This window comes from Nyctereutes procyonoides, unplaced genomic scaffold (assembly GCF_905146905.1).
Source record: "Nyctereutes procyonoides isolate TBG_1078 unplaced genomic scaffold, NYPRO_anot_genome, whole genome shotgun sequence".
NCBI lineage: Eukaryota > Metazoa > Chordata > Mammalia > Carnivora > Canidae > Nyctereutes > Nyctereutes procyonoides.
The window spans coordinates 28246609-28266694 of NW_026575046.1; the positions used below are offsets into that span (position 1 = coordinate 28246609).

General features: G+C 43.2%; 1 protein-coding gene across 1 annotated transcript in view; it reads right to left on the minus strand.

Moving 5' to 3' along the window:
* Nucleotides 1-20086, minus strand: part of SH3TC2 (SH3 domain and tetratricopeptide repeats 2) — a 65780-nt gene that overhangs the window by 27312 nt on the left and 18382 nt on the right. Inside the window, 7 exon segments of the mRNA XM_055325832.1 lie at nucleotides 3323-3518; nucleotides 5873-5946; nucleotides 6695-6896; nucleotides 7883-8026; nucleotides 9457-9562; nucleotides 13083-13210; nucleotides 16693-16791. Coding sequence (XP_055181807.1) covers nucleotides 3323-3518; nucleotides 5873-5946; nucleotides 6695-6896; nucleotides 7883-8026; nucleotides 9457-9562; nucleotides 13083-13210; nucleotides 16693-16791 — 949 coding nt within the window.

Consider the following 20086-nt stretch of genomic DNA (forward strand, 5'->3'; position numbering starts at 1 on the left):
GACTAAATCTGACTCACAAGACAGCTTCTGAGAAATTTTACTCTCAATATATTGCCGATTTGGTTAAATAAATACAAATGGATGGATGGATGGATGGATGGATGGATGGATGGATGGATGAAGACACTTTAAGAAGTAATATACTAGCACAGGGAGGGAGCCTGTGGGAAGACGAAGGAGACATCAAATGCTGGACGGTCTTCAGAAACCTCCTACCAAAAAAACAGACTAAGAGTGACACCCAGTGGCCAGACCACCTGCATAGCACACAGGATGATTCCCAGGAACTCCACCCAGTGGCTGCTGCTTGTATCAGGGTGTTTGTGAGCTTTTCCTCTCATTGCTGTGTTTTGGAGAGGTTTGTGATCTAGAAAGTGCTTGGTTGTGGGGTGGAGGACTACAATAAGTCAGTTCCCCTCTCCCCTCTTTCTTCCACCTCTCCCTCTTTCCTGGATCACTTTCCCCTTCCCTACCCAATGTGCAGTCTCTGGTGATGGGGTCCCACAGGTAACCAGGTGGAGAGGCCAACAGAAGACACTATAGAAATAACCAGAAGTTCTCAAGCCACCGCTGCGATACAGGAGGTGATGTTCTTTATGGCACGAGTGTGTCCCCTACAACTAAGCCAGTTAAAATGTGATAATCAAATTAATTTAGTGGCATAAGTTATTGAGATTTGGGGCAAGGTATGAGGTTCAGAAGTCCAAAAATAGTTTATGAAATCTAACACCTGCCCCCGATATCCTATTAAAACTACCTCTCAAAGATTACCACCATGGCAGGAACAGCAATAGTAAGAATTAATGCATATTGATTTTTTTTTTCTTTTTAATGAGAGACACACAGAGAGAGAGAGAGAGAGGCAGAGACACAAGCAGAGGGAGAAGCAGGCTCCATGCAGGGAGCCCAATGTGGGACTCGATCCTGAGTCTCCAGGATCAGGCCCTGGGCTGAAGGTGGCGCTAAACCACTGAGCCACCTGCGCCGCCCAATGCATATTGATCTTAAACACACACTGTGCCGGGCACCATTCTAAGTGCTTTACATGTATTAGCTCATGGCAACTCCTGACAATCCTATGGACAAATACTAATATCATATGCATTTACAGATGAGAAACCTGAGGCACAGAGAGACCAATTAACATGTCCAAAATTGCAAAGCTGGTAAGCTAATGGAGACACCCAATATGCTTGCATGGCCAAGCATAAATGCCTTTCAGGCAGTCTGGCTCTCAAACTCTGATTACTAAGCTACTGGGCCTCCTGATGGCCAGGTACCTCCCAATGGCCACTGACGTCTCAATGACCAGTGGCCAATCCCAAAGGCCTTTCAGCAGGCAGCCCTGCTTTAACCTCTCTGCAGTCTGCAGCAGTGTTTACTGTCCCCCCCCCCCCCAAACCCCTTCCTTCCTTTCACAGGACTCCTTTGTTCCTTTGTCTCCTTTGCTAGATTCTTTCTTTCTCTGCTGGGTACATTGTTTTTCCCCACCAAATCTCTGTCCTATTTATTCTTTCTCCCTCTTACTAGGACCTCAGCTGCAAAACTGTACAGTCGAAAAAGAACCCTAGAGGCACCTGGGTGGCTCAGTATTTGAGCATCTGCCTTTGGCTCAGGTCATGATCCAGGGTCCTGGGATTGAATCTCGCATCAGGCTCCCCACAGAGAGCCTGCTTCTCCCTCTGCCTATGTCTCTGCCTCTCTCTCGGGGTCTCTCATGAATAAATTTTTTTAAAAAAAGAACCCTAGATTTAATGTCAGGATTCTAGAATTCCAGACCCCAAGGCCTTGGGTTTAGCCCTTTCACTCCTGAGTCCTCACTTGCCTCTGGGGTAAATGAGGGGGTCGTCCGAGCAGTGGTTCCGCCTTGGCTGTCCATTAGCACCACCCTCCAGAGGAGCCAGGGCCCAGCCACACTGATGAGATGGGACCTCTGGAGGCAGAACATGGGCATCCATATTTATGAAGCTCCTGGAATCTTAGATTCCTGATGATTGGTCCTCAGCTGTGCCCTCTCCTCCCTGTTTCCCTGCCCCTTCCCAGGTGCCAGCCTTGGTCTTTGAGCTCATCTCCTGCCTCCAGGTTCTCCCCTACCCTTGCACGCCTTGCTCAAAACCAGGGTTCCAGTCTCATCATTTGTCACTCTTGCTCAGAGACCCTCAGTGGCTCCCCATTCCCTGTCAGGTAAAGGACACAAGCATTCTCTGTCTGCCACATCACAGACCAACTGAGCCTTTGCTACACCAATGCCCTCCTGGCAACCTGCCTCTCAACCAACACCAATCATTCCTCAGGACATCCCTCCCTCCACTTTCCTACCTGTGATTGTTCTTCCCCATGGTCACTTGTTGAAATATCTTGCATTGTGCAAATACGGCCTATTTCTCCTGACACCGTCTTCCTCCTTATAAACTCCCATTTACCCCATAATCCTCCAGGGACTCAGTGAACGCTCTTCCTCATTGAGAGTCCCTTGAGTTCCCACATTTCTGTGTAGAGAACATGACCTTCTGTCTCCTCCCCCTACAAAGGGCAGGGCTTAGAGGGAGCATCTGCCCTTGGTCCATCTCCTTGGAGGCTCTTTTGTACAAGGGAAGACATTCTAGTCTGAGTGCGCAGGGCCTTGGACAATCCTTGAGCCACATTTTCCCAGGATCTTAGTGTGAGCAGCCAACTCTGTGATCCCTCTGGTACTTTCTGGGGGCAGGCTTCCTACTGTTTCCTATCCCCAGGCAGGAAGCCCACCCCAGAGACTGATCAGTATTCTTGAGACCTACTCCTCCAAGACAGGGTAGGTGGCACAAGCTGGCCATCTGCCACTGATTGGTCTCAGGGGTGGCTCTGCTTCTCAGAACCAGCCGTTCTGATCAAAAAGGAGAAAAGTGTAAACGAAGCATTCTAGCATCTAGGCCAACACTGGTGCCTCCTTTCACTAAGCTGTAGTCTGTAGGTCTCTATGTGTGCCCTCCCCTTATTTGGGGCTCCTTGATTGGACGAGGTAGTGGCAGAGTACAAGTACCAATACCACGTCTACAGTGGTAACAGCAGGCCCTTTATCTTGGGGTTGTGCCTCTCTCCTTGCACATAGGAAGGCCTCGATGACCACCTACTGATCAGAACTGAATGGACTCATTCCTTGATCATTCATCCTCTACTTCCCATCACCCCTTGTGACATCCTTGGTTGTCAGAAAGTGCTCCTTTGACTCTATCTTGCCAGGCAACCCTGAAGTTCATCTGCAACACTGTTCAACATGGGGTAGGGCCACAGAAGAAGGTGGCCCACTCCAAGATATCCTAGAGGGCCTCTCTGCCATACTCACATTGGGGAATAAGACTCAGGATCTATGTTCCTGGTGGGAACAAAGCCCACTTCTCCTGAGCGCGTCGACTTCCCAATGAACCACTGAAGCCCAGGTATGACAAAGCCGATGATCTCAATGCTTTCTCCCTGGTGAAAAGTCAGCTCATCCTTTTCTTCCCTCTCATAGTCCTTCCAGGCCTTACATTTTCCTCTGCCTGTGGAGAAATAACATCCAGGTCAGCCAAATAAGGCAAAACCTGCTCCCAGTGTAATATGAAATGAAGCATCCTCAGAATTTAGAATTTTAAGGACCAGTAAAATCCTACCCCCTTACCAAAAAAAAATTGGCAGGAATGAGACAGGGTAATAACTGGCTTTTAATGTTGCCAAACTAGAACATTCAAAGAAAGACACCATCCACTTTCATCATCACTTTACAAAATAAAGGGTGTTTTAACAAATGTAGGAAAGATCATCTCAGAATACTGGATATACCCTAAAGCTGAATAAAGTTCATTCATGGAAAACTGGGAAGCTTACTGTATTGTCTTACTGTGTCTGATTTGCCATTATCATGTAAATATTTCATCATGATTAGCACAAATCCACAAACCAGGGTGAGAAACATTGTGGGATCTCTCTGTTTCCTCCCAGTTCCTTTGGCCACTATGACCCTCAGTTTCCCCAACTGTAAAATGGGAATAGTAAGAATATTTGTCTCATAAGTATTAGGAAAAGTCAAAAAGATGCACAATGTCTGGTACCGAATCAAACTTCAAAACATGTTAGCCTCCTATCACTGGTAAACAGAAAACTGCTCAGGATCCAGAGGGATTTGGAAGACTCCCTTTCTGACTATGGTCATTGCTCAGCTTGAGACTTACCCAGCTAAGATCTAGTAATGACATGTTTATGAGCTCTGTGCTGTCTGGTTTACAAAATACATTTAAGCTCATTTTCTCAGATCTTTCCAAGAGTCCTAGAGAGTATGTAGAGTAACCATCAGAACCCCCTTTTTCTAGAAGGTTAAAAGGTGCAAGCACAGTTGTCGGAGGAGCTGGGTGTAGAAATCAATCTCTCAACTGCTGGTTAACCCTTCTTTCTACTAATCCTGCTTTGCTTGAGATAATGGCTTTTATGTGTCTTGGTTTCCAAGTTTGCTTTAGCTTCTCTGCTATAGCGACTGGCTTTCCCCACCCCCCCCCACCCCTGATATTTTTTATAAAGTTTCTATTGATTGGGTCTTCAAGACCAGAAATTCCCACCATTTTGTGGGCTAATAGGATCTATAGTGTATTAAACACTTGCAGTGTGGAAAACTGTACTAAATGGTTTTCAGATGTCATTTAATTGATTTTTCATGGCATTCAAAATCAGCTTTACGGTAACATTTTACTCATGAGGAACTTGCAGCACAGTGAGAGCTTGCGAATTGGCCAAGGTCATGCTGATTTTAAGCTGTGGAGTAAGAATCTGAACTGAGAACAAACTTCACAGCCCCATATTCATAATTCCAAGGAATGCTTATACTGTCTTGGATAGCGAAAAATCTTGTTTATGGTCAGTTAATTGATTAGATCTAAGGTCTAAGTTCCATAATTACCTCTATTTCTTTTTTTTTTTAAGATTTATTTATTTTAGAGAGATAGACAGCATGTGAGTAGGGGGAGGGACAAAGGGAGGATCTAAGCAGACTCCCCGCTGAGTGTGGAACCCAACACAGGGCTCGACCTCATGACCCTGAGATCATGACCTGAGTCAAAATCAAGAGTTGGATGCTCAAAAGACTGAGCCACCCAGGTGCCCCTCCTTCTATTTCTTTTTTAAAAAGTATGATTTGGGCTCACATCTTATAAAATTGCACTTCAGCTAGGCTAATTGGGGGTGGGAGGGCTCTAAAGATGAAGATGAAAGGAATAGATACTCCTGATACCTAGAAAACATTAAAGTTCATTTCCAGTAGATACATATGTACTTATAGATGCATGTGTATATGTGTGCAAATGTACACACATACATGCACATTCTTACAGAGATCATCTAAAATATATGCATGTTTATATAATACATACTATTATATACATATATATATATTTCATTTATTTATTCTACAAATATCTACTGAGTATATCCATCATGTGCCAGGCCTTCTTACTCTTCCAAAATTCAAGACCAATTTCACAAAAGTATAAGGGAAATTGAAAATGTTTTGACTCGAGATTGAAAACAGCCTGCAGGCCACATTTGGCCCCCACTGGGCTTTTGATTCACCCAATATATCATTAAATCCCCCATGGTCCCGCCATTCCCTAACATCTTCCACCCAGGCCCGCATGCATCTGTACATTCTGTCTGCCACTGTGAGCATTTGTACCAACAGCCCTGGATTGAGACCTCTCATCCCACAGGAAAGGAAACCCATGTTACAGAGAGCAACTGGCTTCTCCACATCCAGCCAGCAGCAGAGGCCAGTCAGGAATTCACATCAACTGACTCCAAACTTGCAGATAAAATTAGGAGGCAGGACAGTATTAGCTCCCTGACAATACTGTCTTCAACCCAGCCATACCGATCTGATAGGAGCCTGTCCAATTCCTCTTCCTGGAAAGGCCACAGCTTCCTGGGTAATTCTTTAGGAACCATCTGCCAATGGAAACACGGGGTTTGCAAAATCGGATTTCAAAAACATGACACCAGTGAGCAGAAGAGTTCATTAAAATAACAATGGCGATTATCATAAGTATCATGGTTATTACTCCTGTTATAACAATGACAAATATTTATTGAGAACTTACTTTGCATCAGGTGCTTTATGAAAAGCAGAGGAATTCAGCAGGCCTAGGATGTTTTCTGGCTCTGCAATTAGTTCACCAGTTAAATAACTAACAAAGGATCTCTTTCCATTCTGTCAGATTCTAATCTCTGGATATCAGAGTTTACAAAACCTTCTGGCCTGGATTCTCAAATGTAAGTATGAAATACATCCCCTTATGTTCAAGGGGAGCTTATATAAGATACAAATTCCTAAATCGAAAACAGTCTGAGGATGGCCAGGTGGGCTGAACTTAGAGTAAATCCCCAGGTGATTCCGATACAAATGGTCACCAGTCCCCATATTAAGAAACACTGTGTTTGAAGACTGGCAGTAGATTTCCTCTTAGATACAATGTCCATTTGAAATTTTGAGTTGTCTCTAATTTCACCAGATTGTGCAAATTTTGACTGTTAAAAATAAATAAATAGATAGATAGATAAACAAAAAAAGACCAAAAAAAAAAAAAAACCCCAAATTTTGTTCCCTCCCTGGCACCGCAGATGCCCATATATGCGAGCTTGTCTACTCTGTTGTGCAGACCTCAGTCTGCTCTGGGACCCACTCCTGGCTACTCACTGGTGGAAAGGGAGCGGCAGAGGTTCCAGAGCTGACAGGGGCACCAGGCCCCGCTGACCCGTCACCAAGGACACGCCCTCCCACTCAGATTCGCCTTCAACTATCTTCACGGAGATTAACTCCTTCTTGCAAAGCGTCAAATACTCCCCTTCCTTCTCAGCTGGCTGAGCCACGGAGCACATGGCTCTGCAGAAGAAGTGACCTGTAGATAATGAGAAAAGCCCCTCCAAGGAGTAGCAGTAATGGAAAAGGGATTACCACACAATGTAACGTTTCTAACCAGAAGCCCACTACTTTGTGATCCCAGAAAAACTGTAGCAGGGGGAAAAAAAGCCACTGAGAGGGAATGCACTTGAAGTAGATATCATAAGCTTGGAGTAATTTGTGAGAATAAGGCTCAACTGGGACTTCCCCTTGGAAAAAATTATAAAACAAAAATTTACTTAACAAAACTTCAGTTACAATTGCAACCCTCTGCTTAATCTTAGGATCAAAACAAAGAATAAATTGATTTGGTTGAATATAATTTATCCAAATATGGTAGCACTATACAAAATTCTTTCCTTCAACTGTGATTTGTGCAACACAACCATAAACAGAATCCCTTTGCAAAATATTCTATGCAAACCTGGGTTCTTTCAATGTGCCTGTGATGTCATCAGTGGTTAGCATTGGTTGTCACCTGGATCAGATCCCTCCTTGCAAACAGATTGGCTTGTTCTCCAAGAGGTGCCCCAGCACCATTTTCCTCCATCTCAGGAAATCTTGTAGGTTTTACAAGATTTGCAATTTTATTTCACAATCAAATTGTATCATATATTTTAAAAGGTGATTCTTTCTTACTCTTGGATGCATGTTAGAATTGCCTGGGCAACTTTCAAAAAATACCAAAGCCTGGCCCCTACCTCTGGAGATTTAATTGGCCCCAGTGGAGCCCTAGCATGAGCACTTTCTAAAAACTTCCCAAGGGGTTGTAAGATCAATCAGTGTGAGACTGAAAAACAGCTGTTCATGTGATGTCAGTGTCAAACTGAGAGTGAGGTTTGGAATAATATTGGTAACAGGTGGGTTCATTTATGATTATTCTCACCTTTGAAATGTTCTTTGCCTCCCGTTGTGTCCTAATTATTTCAGAGACTGATCATAAAAATCCAGATAAAAGCCCATCCCACCCTACTCCATCCTCACCTTCCTGTATCAGGAGTGCCAGGTATATTGTTTCCAGATGTTTCTCATCCACTGACACTTGGATCTCTGTATCTTCCACCAATCTGCAGTTGAGCCAGTACTTATGGTCAAAAAGGAGATGTTCCAGACATGCAGATACATAACCTAAGAGGTCAAGCCAACATGATTTCTGAACAACATGATTTCTGCCATAGCTGAAAACAGAAAAGTGTGAGAAAGCTCCTTTCTGAAGTTCCCTCCCAGACCTTTGTCCCTTAATAAGAACAAGAAGAGCATAGAGAGGTAGCTAGAAAATTTCTAGGGTGAGTTGATTCTTCTCAGCATCTGTTGGGAAATACAAATCATTTTTAAATAATATTTATGATTTTCAATACATTATGGATCTCCATAAAAGCACAATGAGATGACCAAACCTAACTACCTCTTTCTAATTCATCTGTAGAGGAATTTCAAAGACTATAATTTGGATTCTGGGGGTCCTAGTCCCCCCCTTACAGTTTTCCTGACTTGAGGTTCAAATTCCTGGACCCCTAAAGATGCAGTGACTGGGGGGTTGTCCATGACCTGTAAAGGAGTCAGGATTTACTCTACCACCCCTCTGATCTTCTCCATCATTCATGCCCAGCATGCTCTCCCTTGTTAAAACCAGACTAGCTGCTCTGTAGTTGCAATTATGGATGGTATTTCAAACATGCCTACAAATGTGAATTATTGATGCTAAAATTTTGCTTCTTTTGAGACTTCGTCTTTCTTAAGATGCAAAAGCTTGTTTGTTTCCATTCTGATTCTGTTGTACCTACTTAGGCCCAGTGTGTTTTCTATCATTGTACTTCTTGTACTTTAACATGCACACCAATCACCTGGGGATCTTATTAAAATAGAGATGCTGTCAGTAGGTCTGGGATGGGGCCTGAGATTCTACTTTTCTGACAAGCTCCACACGATGCTGATGCTGCTGGTCCATGGAGCACACTTTGAATTGAAGATGGGTCTCTAAATGATCGTGGAAGGAGATGCGCAGTAGGGAAAGCAGAAAATCACCATGACTACGAGAGAAGTTATACCTTCTAGCCAAGGGCCATCTTGACCCTCGACCCCTACACAAGGTCACTTCCTAGAAAACCCTGCCATCTGAGTCCCCTTTCACACATAGCTCCCCCATCTCTTTTGACTCTTTTCCAAAAACATAGGCTGAAGTATCCACAACTTTACTATTTTGAGCAGCTACTTGATCTTATTTAACTGGCCCCCGTTTTTCTTAACGATCAGTCTGCATCTCTCTCAGTCCTTTGAATTTAGTGATCACCAAGAACTGTTCACCAATTGATTGATTATCTAAGAAAGTAGTCTCCCCCTGAAAACAAAGTAATGTTCCACATCCCATTAGAGAGTAACCGTTAATATTTGCCTTAGATTTAGTTCCAGGCAGTTTGTGATATTTCAAAAGTTAACCATCCATGTGAAGGCTCTACCTCTTTAATTGTCAGAGCCAGACCAATTCCCTGATGTCAAACCCTACAAATTGGCTGAGCTATAACACAGGTTCTCCTCCACCTGCCTGCTCCACATCATACCTAAGTTCAAGTAGGTAGAAAATTTCCAGATTTCCTCCATGGTCTTGAAGGTGATGAGGAATTGAGCCTTCTGGGACTGGATACCCACCAACCTGGCTGAGAGGTCCTGGGGAAAGAGAAGAGTGAGTCAGCCTGGGATGACAGTGTCCTGTTCATAATCTCAGAGGAGTGCAAAATGCTCTGTGTGATTTCTTGACTGTGGCATTGATTTTTTTACATATCACACACACACACACACACACACACACACACACACAGGAAACAACCTAAATGTCCATCACTAGGAGATCAGTTAAAATGAATTGTGATTCATCCATGCAGTGGAATATATGATATTATGCAGCCATAAAAAAGAATAAAGAAATCCTTTGTGCACTGATACAGCCTCCAGATATATACTACCAGATGGATCAGTAGCAGCAACAGAAAGGAACCAGGATGTAGAACTGTGTGCAATGAATGCTCCCTTTTGGGGAGCACCTTGGTGGCTCAGTTGATTAAACATTTGCCTTCAGCTCAAGTCATGACCTCAGGGTCCTGGGATCAAGCCCCACATCAGGTTCCCTGCTCATTGGAGAGCCTGCTTCTCCCTCTCCCTCTGCCCCTCTCCCCTGCTCATGCTCTCTCTCTCTCTCAAATAAAAAAAAAAATCCTTTAGAAAAATGCTACCTTTTGTGTTTTTTAAAAAAATGTGTACGAGGGAGCTGAAGGATGAATAAGAGAAGGCATGTTGGAAGCAAGTTTGTCGATCTATGTCTAATGATTATTTTTATAAAGCTGATAAATAGAAAAACCAAATTACACAAAACCAAAAATCACAATCCTTCCTCCTAGAGATAGATAGATCATCAGTGTTAACACTTTTATGTATTAACTCAGAATCCTTTTTCCTGTGCTTGAGCTTCTATGTAACTATTTTTATATAAATAGAATCACATTACATAAATTGTTTTGTAATCTTCTGTAATTAAACAATATCTTGTGAGCCATCCCCTACTTCAGTAAACAATCTATATTATTTTTAATGCTTACATATGCCATCGGTACATTAACATAGTTCTTAGCATTTCCTTGTGTTTAGACATTTGCGTTGCTTTCATTTTTTTACCATCCTAACCAGTACTGTGATAGACATCCTATAGCTAAGTCTTTGTTCACGTCTCTGATTGTTTTGACATAAGTAATTCTCACTGAGAAGTGCAGTTGGGAATGCAGATACTCACATTTTCGATCCTAAAATGCAAGAGAGAGCCAAACTGCCCTTACAAAAGGCTGTGCTGTGCCAATTTGCATGCTCCCCCACTCCCTTTTTTAATACTTGGGAAAACAGGTCTAAACTACTGTACCGACTTGGTTTTCCCCTAAAATCTTTCTCTTGTTTGTCCAAGCTTCTAGAGTTGACTCTAATGAGTGAAGGTCAGAGCATCCTTCCTCCCTCAGGCCAGGTTGTGCCATCAAAGATCATTCCCTAGAATGCTGTTCTGGGAGAACCCTGTGGAAAGAAGAGATTAGAGAGGAAGGGAGGAGTTCCTAGGTCAGCAAAGCCAGAACTCTGGGGTTCTCCCATACAGGCCCCAGGAGTCCCCAGATCGTGTTGGTCAGGGAAGGGGTCCTAGATAAAAACTGATTCCAGGGGCACTTGAGTAGCTCAGTGGTTGCCTTTGGCTCAGGGAGCGATCCTGGGGTCCTGGGATCGAGTCCCACATCGGGCTCTCCGCAGGGAACCTGCTTCTCCCTCTGCCTGTGTCTCTGCCTCTCTCTGTGTATCTCTTGTAAATAAATAAATAAAATCTTTAAAACAACAACAGCAACTGATTCCAGGAGATTCAATGTCAGGCAATTCACCTATTCACAAACAATGCCCCATTTAACTCACAATAACCCTATTCAAAGAGTACAATGACACTACTTAATCCATTCTAAAATACACTTTTACCACATTTAATCATGTCTGAGATAAAAGATAAGGAAGCATGGCTCATACTTAATTGGGAGCATTTATTTCCCTTTCTTCCAGGTATATAAAATATTGCTGCATTTGATAATCAAATGGCATTTCAGCTTTAATAGAATATGGCATGATGCATGTGTTATAGTCTAGAAGGCCCAGGCACACACAGGTTAAGCAATTTACCCCGGGTCACCTGTGTGTTGTGGCCCCCTGACTGGAGCCTAGATCTAGCTGACTCCAGGCCTCAACCCAGGTGCACCAGCTGGACCGATTCAACCCTCAGCCCAGCAGATCCCCTGGCTCAATCAAATGCAGCTCTTGCCCACACCAAAAGTGACTCGAATTTTTAAAAACTATGGTGCCAGTTAACAGCTCGTGCCTCCAAGTTTCTGAATTCTGGAAATAAAAAAAAAACCCTACTATTTATAATTGATCTGCTATTTAGGGAGCACATACTGCCACCCAAGCAAAGTGCCAAGCTCTCTACAGATACTGACTCACTGACTCCTCCCAACAAACCAGTCTTTTTTTTTTTACGTGACAGATTAATAGAACACATTTCCCTTTTTAATTTGTATCAAATTAATTCAGAGACTATAAAAATAACTAGAACATATTAGTTTATTACATGAAGTAATATTCTTTTTCTCCCACCTCTAGTTGCAACAATTTTTAATCATTTCTGACTTTGGTTCTTTTAGTAAGTCCCTCCCAGGGGACACCTGGGTGGCTCACTCAGGCATCTGCCTTCAGCTCAGGTCATGATCCTTGGGTCCTGGGATTGAGGCCCTCTGGTTCCTTGCTCAGCGGGGAGCCTGCTTCCCTCTCTCCCTTTGCCTGCCACTCCTCCTGCTTGTGTTCTCTCTCTCTCTCTCTCTTTCTCTCTCTCTCTCTCTCTCTCTCTCTCATATAAATGGACAGGGTCTTTAAAAAAAATCTCTCTTAAACTATAAATAATTTGGTTATATCCTTCTTCCTTGGTTTAACAACTGAACATACAAGCTACCCACTATGAAAAAGAAGAAACTGGTTTATTTACTTTATTGCCTTTTTCTCCTCTCATTCTAAAATTTATCGTTATTAATTTTTTGATTAGCAATTTTGGTACTTAAAAGAATATATACTTAGTAGTCACCAGTGGTGAGGGAAGGGGATGGGGGGGGATTATTGTTTAATAGATACAGAGTTTCAGTTTGGGATGATGACAAAGTTCTGGAATGGACAGTGGTGATGGCATAACAACGTGACTGCATTGATGCCACTGAATTGTACACTGAGAATAATTAAAGTTGAAAATTTACATTGTGTATATTTGATTACAAGAAAAAATAATCCCAATGTACCACATTAAAATATATATATATATATGCTTTATAAGGTAGATATCATAACAATTCCATCCTACACAGGTGAAGTCACTTGTAGAAGGTCAGACAGCTATGAGTGGGAGGTTTGAAACCATTTTCTCTGACTGTGCAACACCAGAGGTTGCCACCTTCTGAGTTCTGTGTATCCTTGCTGAGCAGCAAGTATGTACATTTTCATTCATTCTTTGTTCCTTCAGGGGTTCTCTGGAGGGCCCACTTTGTTCCCGGCGCTGTCCTAGGTGCTGGCAAGCCTTGCAGCGGCCGGACACCAGGCAGGTTCAGCATTGCAGTGGGCCACCCAAGCTCACCTTAAACAGGGCACACACCTCCTGGTGCTCATTCTCCAGCGCCCAGAGCCGCCTCCTGGCCGCTTCCTGCAGGGGGCCGTTTACACACCTCCTGGAGCGGCTCTTCACACTGAAGGAGAGCGTCAGATCTTAAAGAGAGAGGGGGGAGAAATGCAATCAGATCAGGCTGGAAATGCAATAAAAGGGAAGAAAGAATTAGATTAAATGGACATCAATTAAATTGATGTCCTCTTTAATGAGAGGTTACAAGTAATCTTAATGATATCCGGAGCACCTCCTTTAAAATGTCCCCAAGGAAAGAAAAAAAAGAAAGGAAGGAAGGAAGGAAGGAAGGAAGGAAGGAAGGAAGGAAGGAAGGAAAGGCTGAAGCCTGGGAATGTTCTGGAATCCCAGGAGCTGCTGTTGGTTATTTCTGCTTTGAACAAGGTATATTCCTAGGCTGCCTGGCACCAAGGTAACAGTGCCAACACAGAACAGCTACACATATATTTCTTCCCGTGGATGATTTGTAGCAAATACTTAATCTATCCATATATATGGAAATACACATCAAACACGTCAAATTTATTATGTGTAATAGATATTCTATGCTTTATGCATTATGGATACGCCATACATTTTCTCTAAACTATTTCTAATAAAATGAGTTTACTAATGTTTGCCAGGGTAGGTCCTTAATGTATTAAAGTCTAACTTCAATTTCTTACAAATGCACATTTGTTCAGCCAATACTGTAAGCAGAAGCTGTTTCAGGTGTTGGAATACAGCAGGAAACAAAATAGATGTGTTCCCTGTTCTCATGGAGCTTGTGATCTCTGCAAGTAACCAATTCTATGAACATAATAACTTCAGATGGAGAAAAGTGCTAGGAAAGCAATGTAATTGGATTAACAGACAGAGTGATGGAGCAGTTGGGGGGGGCAGGGATATGCCTTTGGATAGTGTTGTTGGAAAAGGTCACCCTGAAGAGGCTCATCTTATAACTGCACTTTGCCACATGTCTCCTTTAGATAATAAGTAGCAATCTCGTTAATAATTATCAAACACAATGAACCAAAAAGGCATTGGACTGGATAATTATAGAGGTCTCTCTTCTAGCCCTAACTTGCCAGGGATTTTGCAAATCCCTGAGCACATTAAAGACAGCCCATCTCTTGCTGGCCTGGGTAACACAAGTCAGCCTGGACTCCTATGTTTAAAGGGCCCATTTTTAACCTGGAAGTCCTGAAAATGCCTTGGCTACCAAGCAGCTCCAATAGGACATCCCCAACTGACCTGACACTGGTGTGAACTGCGGGTGAATGTTTGTTCCACTCCATTCCTCCCTGGCCTGTGTTCTAATCTCATCCAAGCCCTCCATCCTCAGCCGTCCGATTCAGTGCTCTGTCCAGTAGCCTCACAGATCAGCACACTGACCGCTATGAGGAGGCAAAGCCGGGGGAGGCGGAGTCACACAGACCTGGGCTCAAGGCTTGGCTTTGCCCTCCTCGCTTGCTGTGCCATGCTGAACAGTTAATTACATCTTTACACTTGACTTTTCTCATTAGCAAAATGACTTGTCGAGTACCTATTTCACAGTGCTTTTAAGAGGCTTACAAATGAGATTATTCATACAAAGCTTTTTGTTCAGTGCCTCCTACATAGTAAATATTCAATTAACACATTAAGCATCAGCTGTCAACTCTCAAACTCCCCACCCTATCACTGCAGCAATTACTGCTCCCTCTGCCCTCATCTTGTCACATCTGTAATCAACCTTGACTCTGACCAATCCTGTGACTCCTTTTCACCAAATCCATTTCTCCTGTCCTTTCAAAGTGTGATCCAAACTCCCTTCTAGAATCTCTCACAATAGCTCCCGCAAATGGCAGCCCCTTCAGTGTGGATCTCCTAGTCCTGCACCTGAATCCATGGATTTGTCACTCAAAAGACCTGGACTTAAATAAGCAAACTGCCTTTGAGATCTCAACAGGCCAGAGCTGCCACTGAGAGCCTCCTGCCTGGGCCACTGTGGGATCCTGCAGTGCCTTCAGCATGACCAAAACAAGGGAATAAATCAAGTTCACTCCAGTGTCAGTGTGAAGTATACTTTGTCATTTTTTAAAAATCCTTCTGAAAACTGGTTGTTTAATCATGCTAATGTATCTGATTGATTTTGTCTGTGACTCTTCCGCGTCAAGGAGAGATTGGAGGCTGGAGCGGAATGCCCCCTTCTTGCTCAGTGACTTTCCTGGAAACAGCACCAGAGTGGTAAAGGCTATAAGACAGACAAGTTCAGCCCCTCCACGTACCCTTTGTTCATTGGCCTTCATGGCACTATTAAGGCAAAATGCTGACTACACTGCATTCAGGAAACAACCGGTGGCGAGTCACCTTTTCTGAAGGACAAGCTAACAGACAAGCAGATTGATAGAACAAGAAAGGGCAAGGTCGTTCTCATTGTCAGCCTAGCTGTTTGACAGAATTTGAAACTGGGAAAAGAAAGAACCTGATATGACATATGAACACTATCCATTTACCTGGTTTATGTTCTTTGAAACATTCTTAATGTAAATCTTTTCCACAAATCTATCATTTGTATGCCAGGGAGGAACAAAGATGCACCTCCATCGTGGCCGTGAACAAGATGAGGGTCTGAATGCCTTTCTCCTCACTAGCTGTGTGGCAGTGGGGAAGATGCCATTCTCTCTGAGACTTGGCCACCTTTGGAATGGGGAGTTTGGTGGCACCTCCCAGAGGTGAGCATGTGAGAATGAGAGGAATCATTTAGCACATGCTTGGCACATGATTAGCCCCCCAAAATGATCCCTGTTACTATACAATAAACACTGAGTCTTCTGCAGGTTGATCCTCAGAGCTTCTGGTACAAGGTTCAGCCCAGGTATACTACCCTCTGATGCCAACTCCCTGCCAGCTTCACTGAGGTCTCTTAGTGGGAGCCTTGTGAAAGATGTGTCTTGAGAATAAGGTTTCTTTCACACTAATTTCAGAATCTTTTTCTGATTCTGAAAGATTCATACATGTGCTCTTCTGCTCCGCCAATCTCACTCCACATATTCAACCCTTTATTTGCTTATTCGTTTATTTAACAAGTATTTATTGAGAATGTGCTATGTATAAGATACTGTATATAGAATATAAACATGACCTCCACATATTTATTCAACAATTTGTGTATTTATTTACTAAATATTTTCTAAGCACCAACTATGTACAAATAACTCTTTTAGATGCCATGCACAATAAATACCTAAGTCTACAAAAAAATTATCCCTGCCCTCCGGCACCTTAAAATTTATTTGCTAATGTATTTTCTTTAGTAGGGCCAATATGTATGGAGCTCCTAATATGTGCCAGATTGTGAAGAGGTTTGAGAGTCAGCCTGAGGAGTTTTAACTTAATCTTGCAGGCAATGGAGAGTATTGGAAGATTTGTGAGCAAGTGAATACCATAGTCGAGGTCATGCCTACAAAGATGCATTTGATGGTGGTGCCTGGAAAGGATAAAAGAAAGGGAGCCTACAGATGGGAGAGATAAAGAGGTTACTGTGGAATTCGATATGGAAAATACTTTTTAAAAAAAATAGGGCTTCTATTTGGGGTTTAGATACCTGGAGTCATATTCTGTGGCACGAAACATTTTTCCTTGTCTTCAGATAAGGCTATACACTCACTTGATACGGTTGGATTCTTGGAAGGAGTTTCTTTACCTGGAAGAGATCAAATGAAAGATCATTTGTGTGAGTGTAAGCAAGTGATAAGCATGGACTACAAGTCTTTGTCAAGTGACAATTTTTTCTCCTGGGCTGGTGGCATGAAGGAATTCTCTCCGCTATCACCATTGCCTTATAATTATTTAGTACTCAACTGTTATCAAAGACCTGTTATACTTGCTATGTCAATACTGCAGTAGCCTGTGTATCCCCATTTTATTTAAAACAAGTTAATAAGGGAGGCCTGGGTGGCTCAGTTAGTTAAGCGTCTGCCTTCAGCTCAGGTCATGATCTTGGGGTCCTGGGGTCAAGCCCTGTATCAGGCTCCCTGCTCCCCAGTGACCAGGGAGCCTGCTTCCTCCTCTCCCTCTGCCTACCACTCCCTCTGCTCATGCTCTCCCTCTGTCCGCCTCTGTGTCAAATAAATAAAAATTTAAAATAAAATTAAAAAGATTCCCACCCACAGGTCAGACTGAGTCCCATGGCTGAGGACACTGAAAATGCTCCATATATGTTGAACCTACAAGGTCATTATAGATCTGACTGCGGTGAGGTTTAAGATCAATGGGTGGATAACAGAAGTGTTACCATAGAGGGAGAGAGGGTAGCATCATTAGGGAGACGCCTGGGGCATGCTTGTAATGTATTGATGGTCCCCAGACTGTCTGACCACTAGAGTCCTGTATGGGATTTCTCCTCAGATCTCCAAAATGTTCCTGTCTTTGCCACTGTAGAATTGAAGTGAAAAAGGAAAAGAAAGAAGATCATGGCACAGCTGGGGTTAGGGAGAAGGCTATTTTGATGGCAGAGCGTTGAAAAGAGAAGAGAGTACAGCTAAAAATCACGAGGCAGTGGATATAAAAGAATAGAAGGAAATTTCACAAGTATCACTATGAAATGTGGGCCTCCCTCATGGTATTCCCAAAATACAAGAGAATTCAAGTCCTTAACACATTACTTTGGGTTACTCTGTTCCTTTGACCATGAAATTGCTCAAAGACTATACCATGGGGTCAGAATATTATAAGCTGCCTGGTTCTAGAAAGAGGGATTAGGAGTCTTGGCTCAACCATTGTTTGCAAGTCCCTCACCTAATTTTCCCAGTTTCTTTGATTATAAAACTGTGCTAGGTCAGAGTCAAGCAGATCAACCCATTTTGCATTCTGGACCTGTTCTTCTACTGATACAGCCCAAGAGTGATAGGGACCAGCCATCACACTCCATCCACTCACAGCTGATTAATGCTGACCCCAAATCCTCACATTGCTACCAGGAGTCTGTGCCTCTACTCTGTGCTCCTTGCCTATGCAGAGAGATTTTGAGACACCAGTGGAGGACCAGATTCTATTTCTCCATAGCAGGAGCAGTTAACACTTTTTGGGGTGATGGAGGGAGAATGAAATGGATTTGGGTTTGATAGGCAGAAGGAGGGGCCCGTCAGCTCATAGCTCCTCATCCAGTCAATCTTGTTAGGGGTTCAGTGTTAAAAGCAGCTTAGCTGGAAAGCAGGCAGTAATGAGCTACAGTTGAACTGGATCATTTTGTAGTTCTGCCCCCAGGAACCAAAGGTAACTGTAGCAAAAAGGCACTGGCTTGGGAATCATGAGATAAGAGGTTGAGCACAAATCAGATTCTCCCATACATTAATTAATAACCTTAGGCAAGACGTTTCATCCATCCGTTTTCTGAGGTTTCACTTTTCCCACTCATAAATGAGAGATGGATCTAAGTTAGTGGTTCTCAACTCTGACTGCCTATTTGAGTCACTCAGATTGCTTTTTAAAAATAGCAGTGCCTAGACCACGTCTCCAGAAATGCTGATTTACATGGTTTGTAGTCAGCCCAGCCATAAAAATTCTTTTAAGTTCCCCAACTGATTCTAATTTGAGCCAGTGTTGGGAATCACACATCTAGACTGATGCTTCTCAAATTTTCATATGTGTATGAATTGCCTGAGGATATTGATAAAATTTAGACTTTACCTCGGTAGGTTGAAAGCCTAAGGTTCTGTGTGTCTAATGTGCTGCCAGGTGATACATCTGCTGGTTCCAGCATCACACTTGGAGTGGTAGCCTGCTTCCTCATTCTGGGACAGTTTGAAAACTGATAGCCTCAAGGTCAGAGGCCATCACGAACCCACAAATATCATTTTTCTTTCCCCTTCCTTCCTTCCTTCCTTCCTTCCTTCCTTTTTTGGTTCTCTTTTGTTATTCTTTGTTTCTTTTCCCACATGGTAAATTTTTATTTTTATTTTTTTATTTTTAGATTTTATTTTTTTATTTGTCAGAGAGAGAGAGCACAAGCAAGGGGAACAGCAGACAGAGGGAGAAGCAGGCTTCCCGCTGAGCAAGGAGCCCAATGCAGGATTTGATCCCAGGATCCTGGGATCATGACCTGAGCTGAAGACAGATGCTTAACTAACTGAAACACCCAGGCATTCCCCCATACACTGAATTTTTAAAGTTCAAATTTGAATTGCTTGACATCAGTCAGAACTTGGGATATTTTGCATAACCCAGATTCTTGGCTTTGCTTTGAAAATGGGAAGATCTATAGTTCAGGGCCCTCATTCTCATGTAGCAGTAATTGACTGGGGTCAAGCATTTGCTGCCCCTCTGTGGGCATTCATTCTTCTCTGGCTACCACAGTCTGCATGCCATCAAATTTACCCATTCACATATGGCCCCCACAAGCTGTGAGAGTGTGTACCTACTACAAGACTGCGTGGAAAGAAAAGATAGCCTAAAGATGGTGAATGTCCACCATACAAGTCCACCTTGAAGAAGGAAGTTCATGGTCATCCTGCTTTGAGCAAGAGGGCAGGGCACAAAGCTCTGAAAAGATGTGTGAGGTTTAGAGCAGAAAATTGCAGTGTTTCATAGGACATAATTTGTAGACTGTTTGCATCAGAGCTACCTAAGTGCTGGTTTTTAAAAAGTTATCTGCCCGTGCAGCCCCGTGGCTCAGTGGTTTAGCGCTGCCTTCCACCCACGGTGTGATCCTGGAGACCTGGGATCGAGTCCCACATCGGGCTCCCTGCATGGAGCCCTGCTTCTCCCTCTGCCTTGCTTTCTGTGTCTCTCATGAATAAGTAAATAAAGTCTTTAAAAAATAAATAAATAAATAAATAAAAAATAGAAAGTTATCTGCCCAAACTAACTTGTAGAAAATTAGAGAAGGGGGGATCCCTGGGTGGCTCAGTGGTTTAGCGCCTGCCTTTGGCCCAGAGCACGATCCTGGAGTCCCGGGATCGAGTTCCGCGTCAAGCTCCCGGCATGGAGCCTGCTTCTCC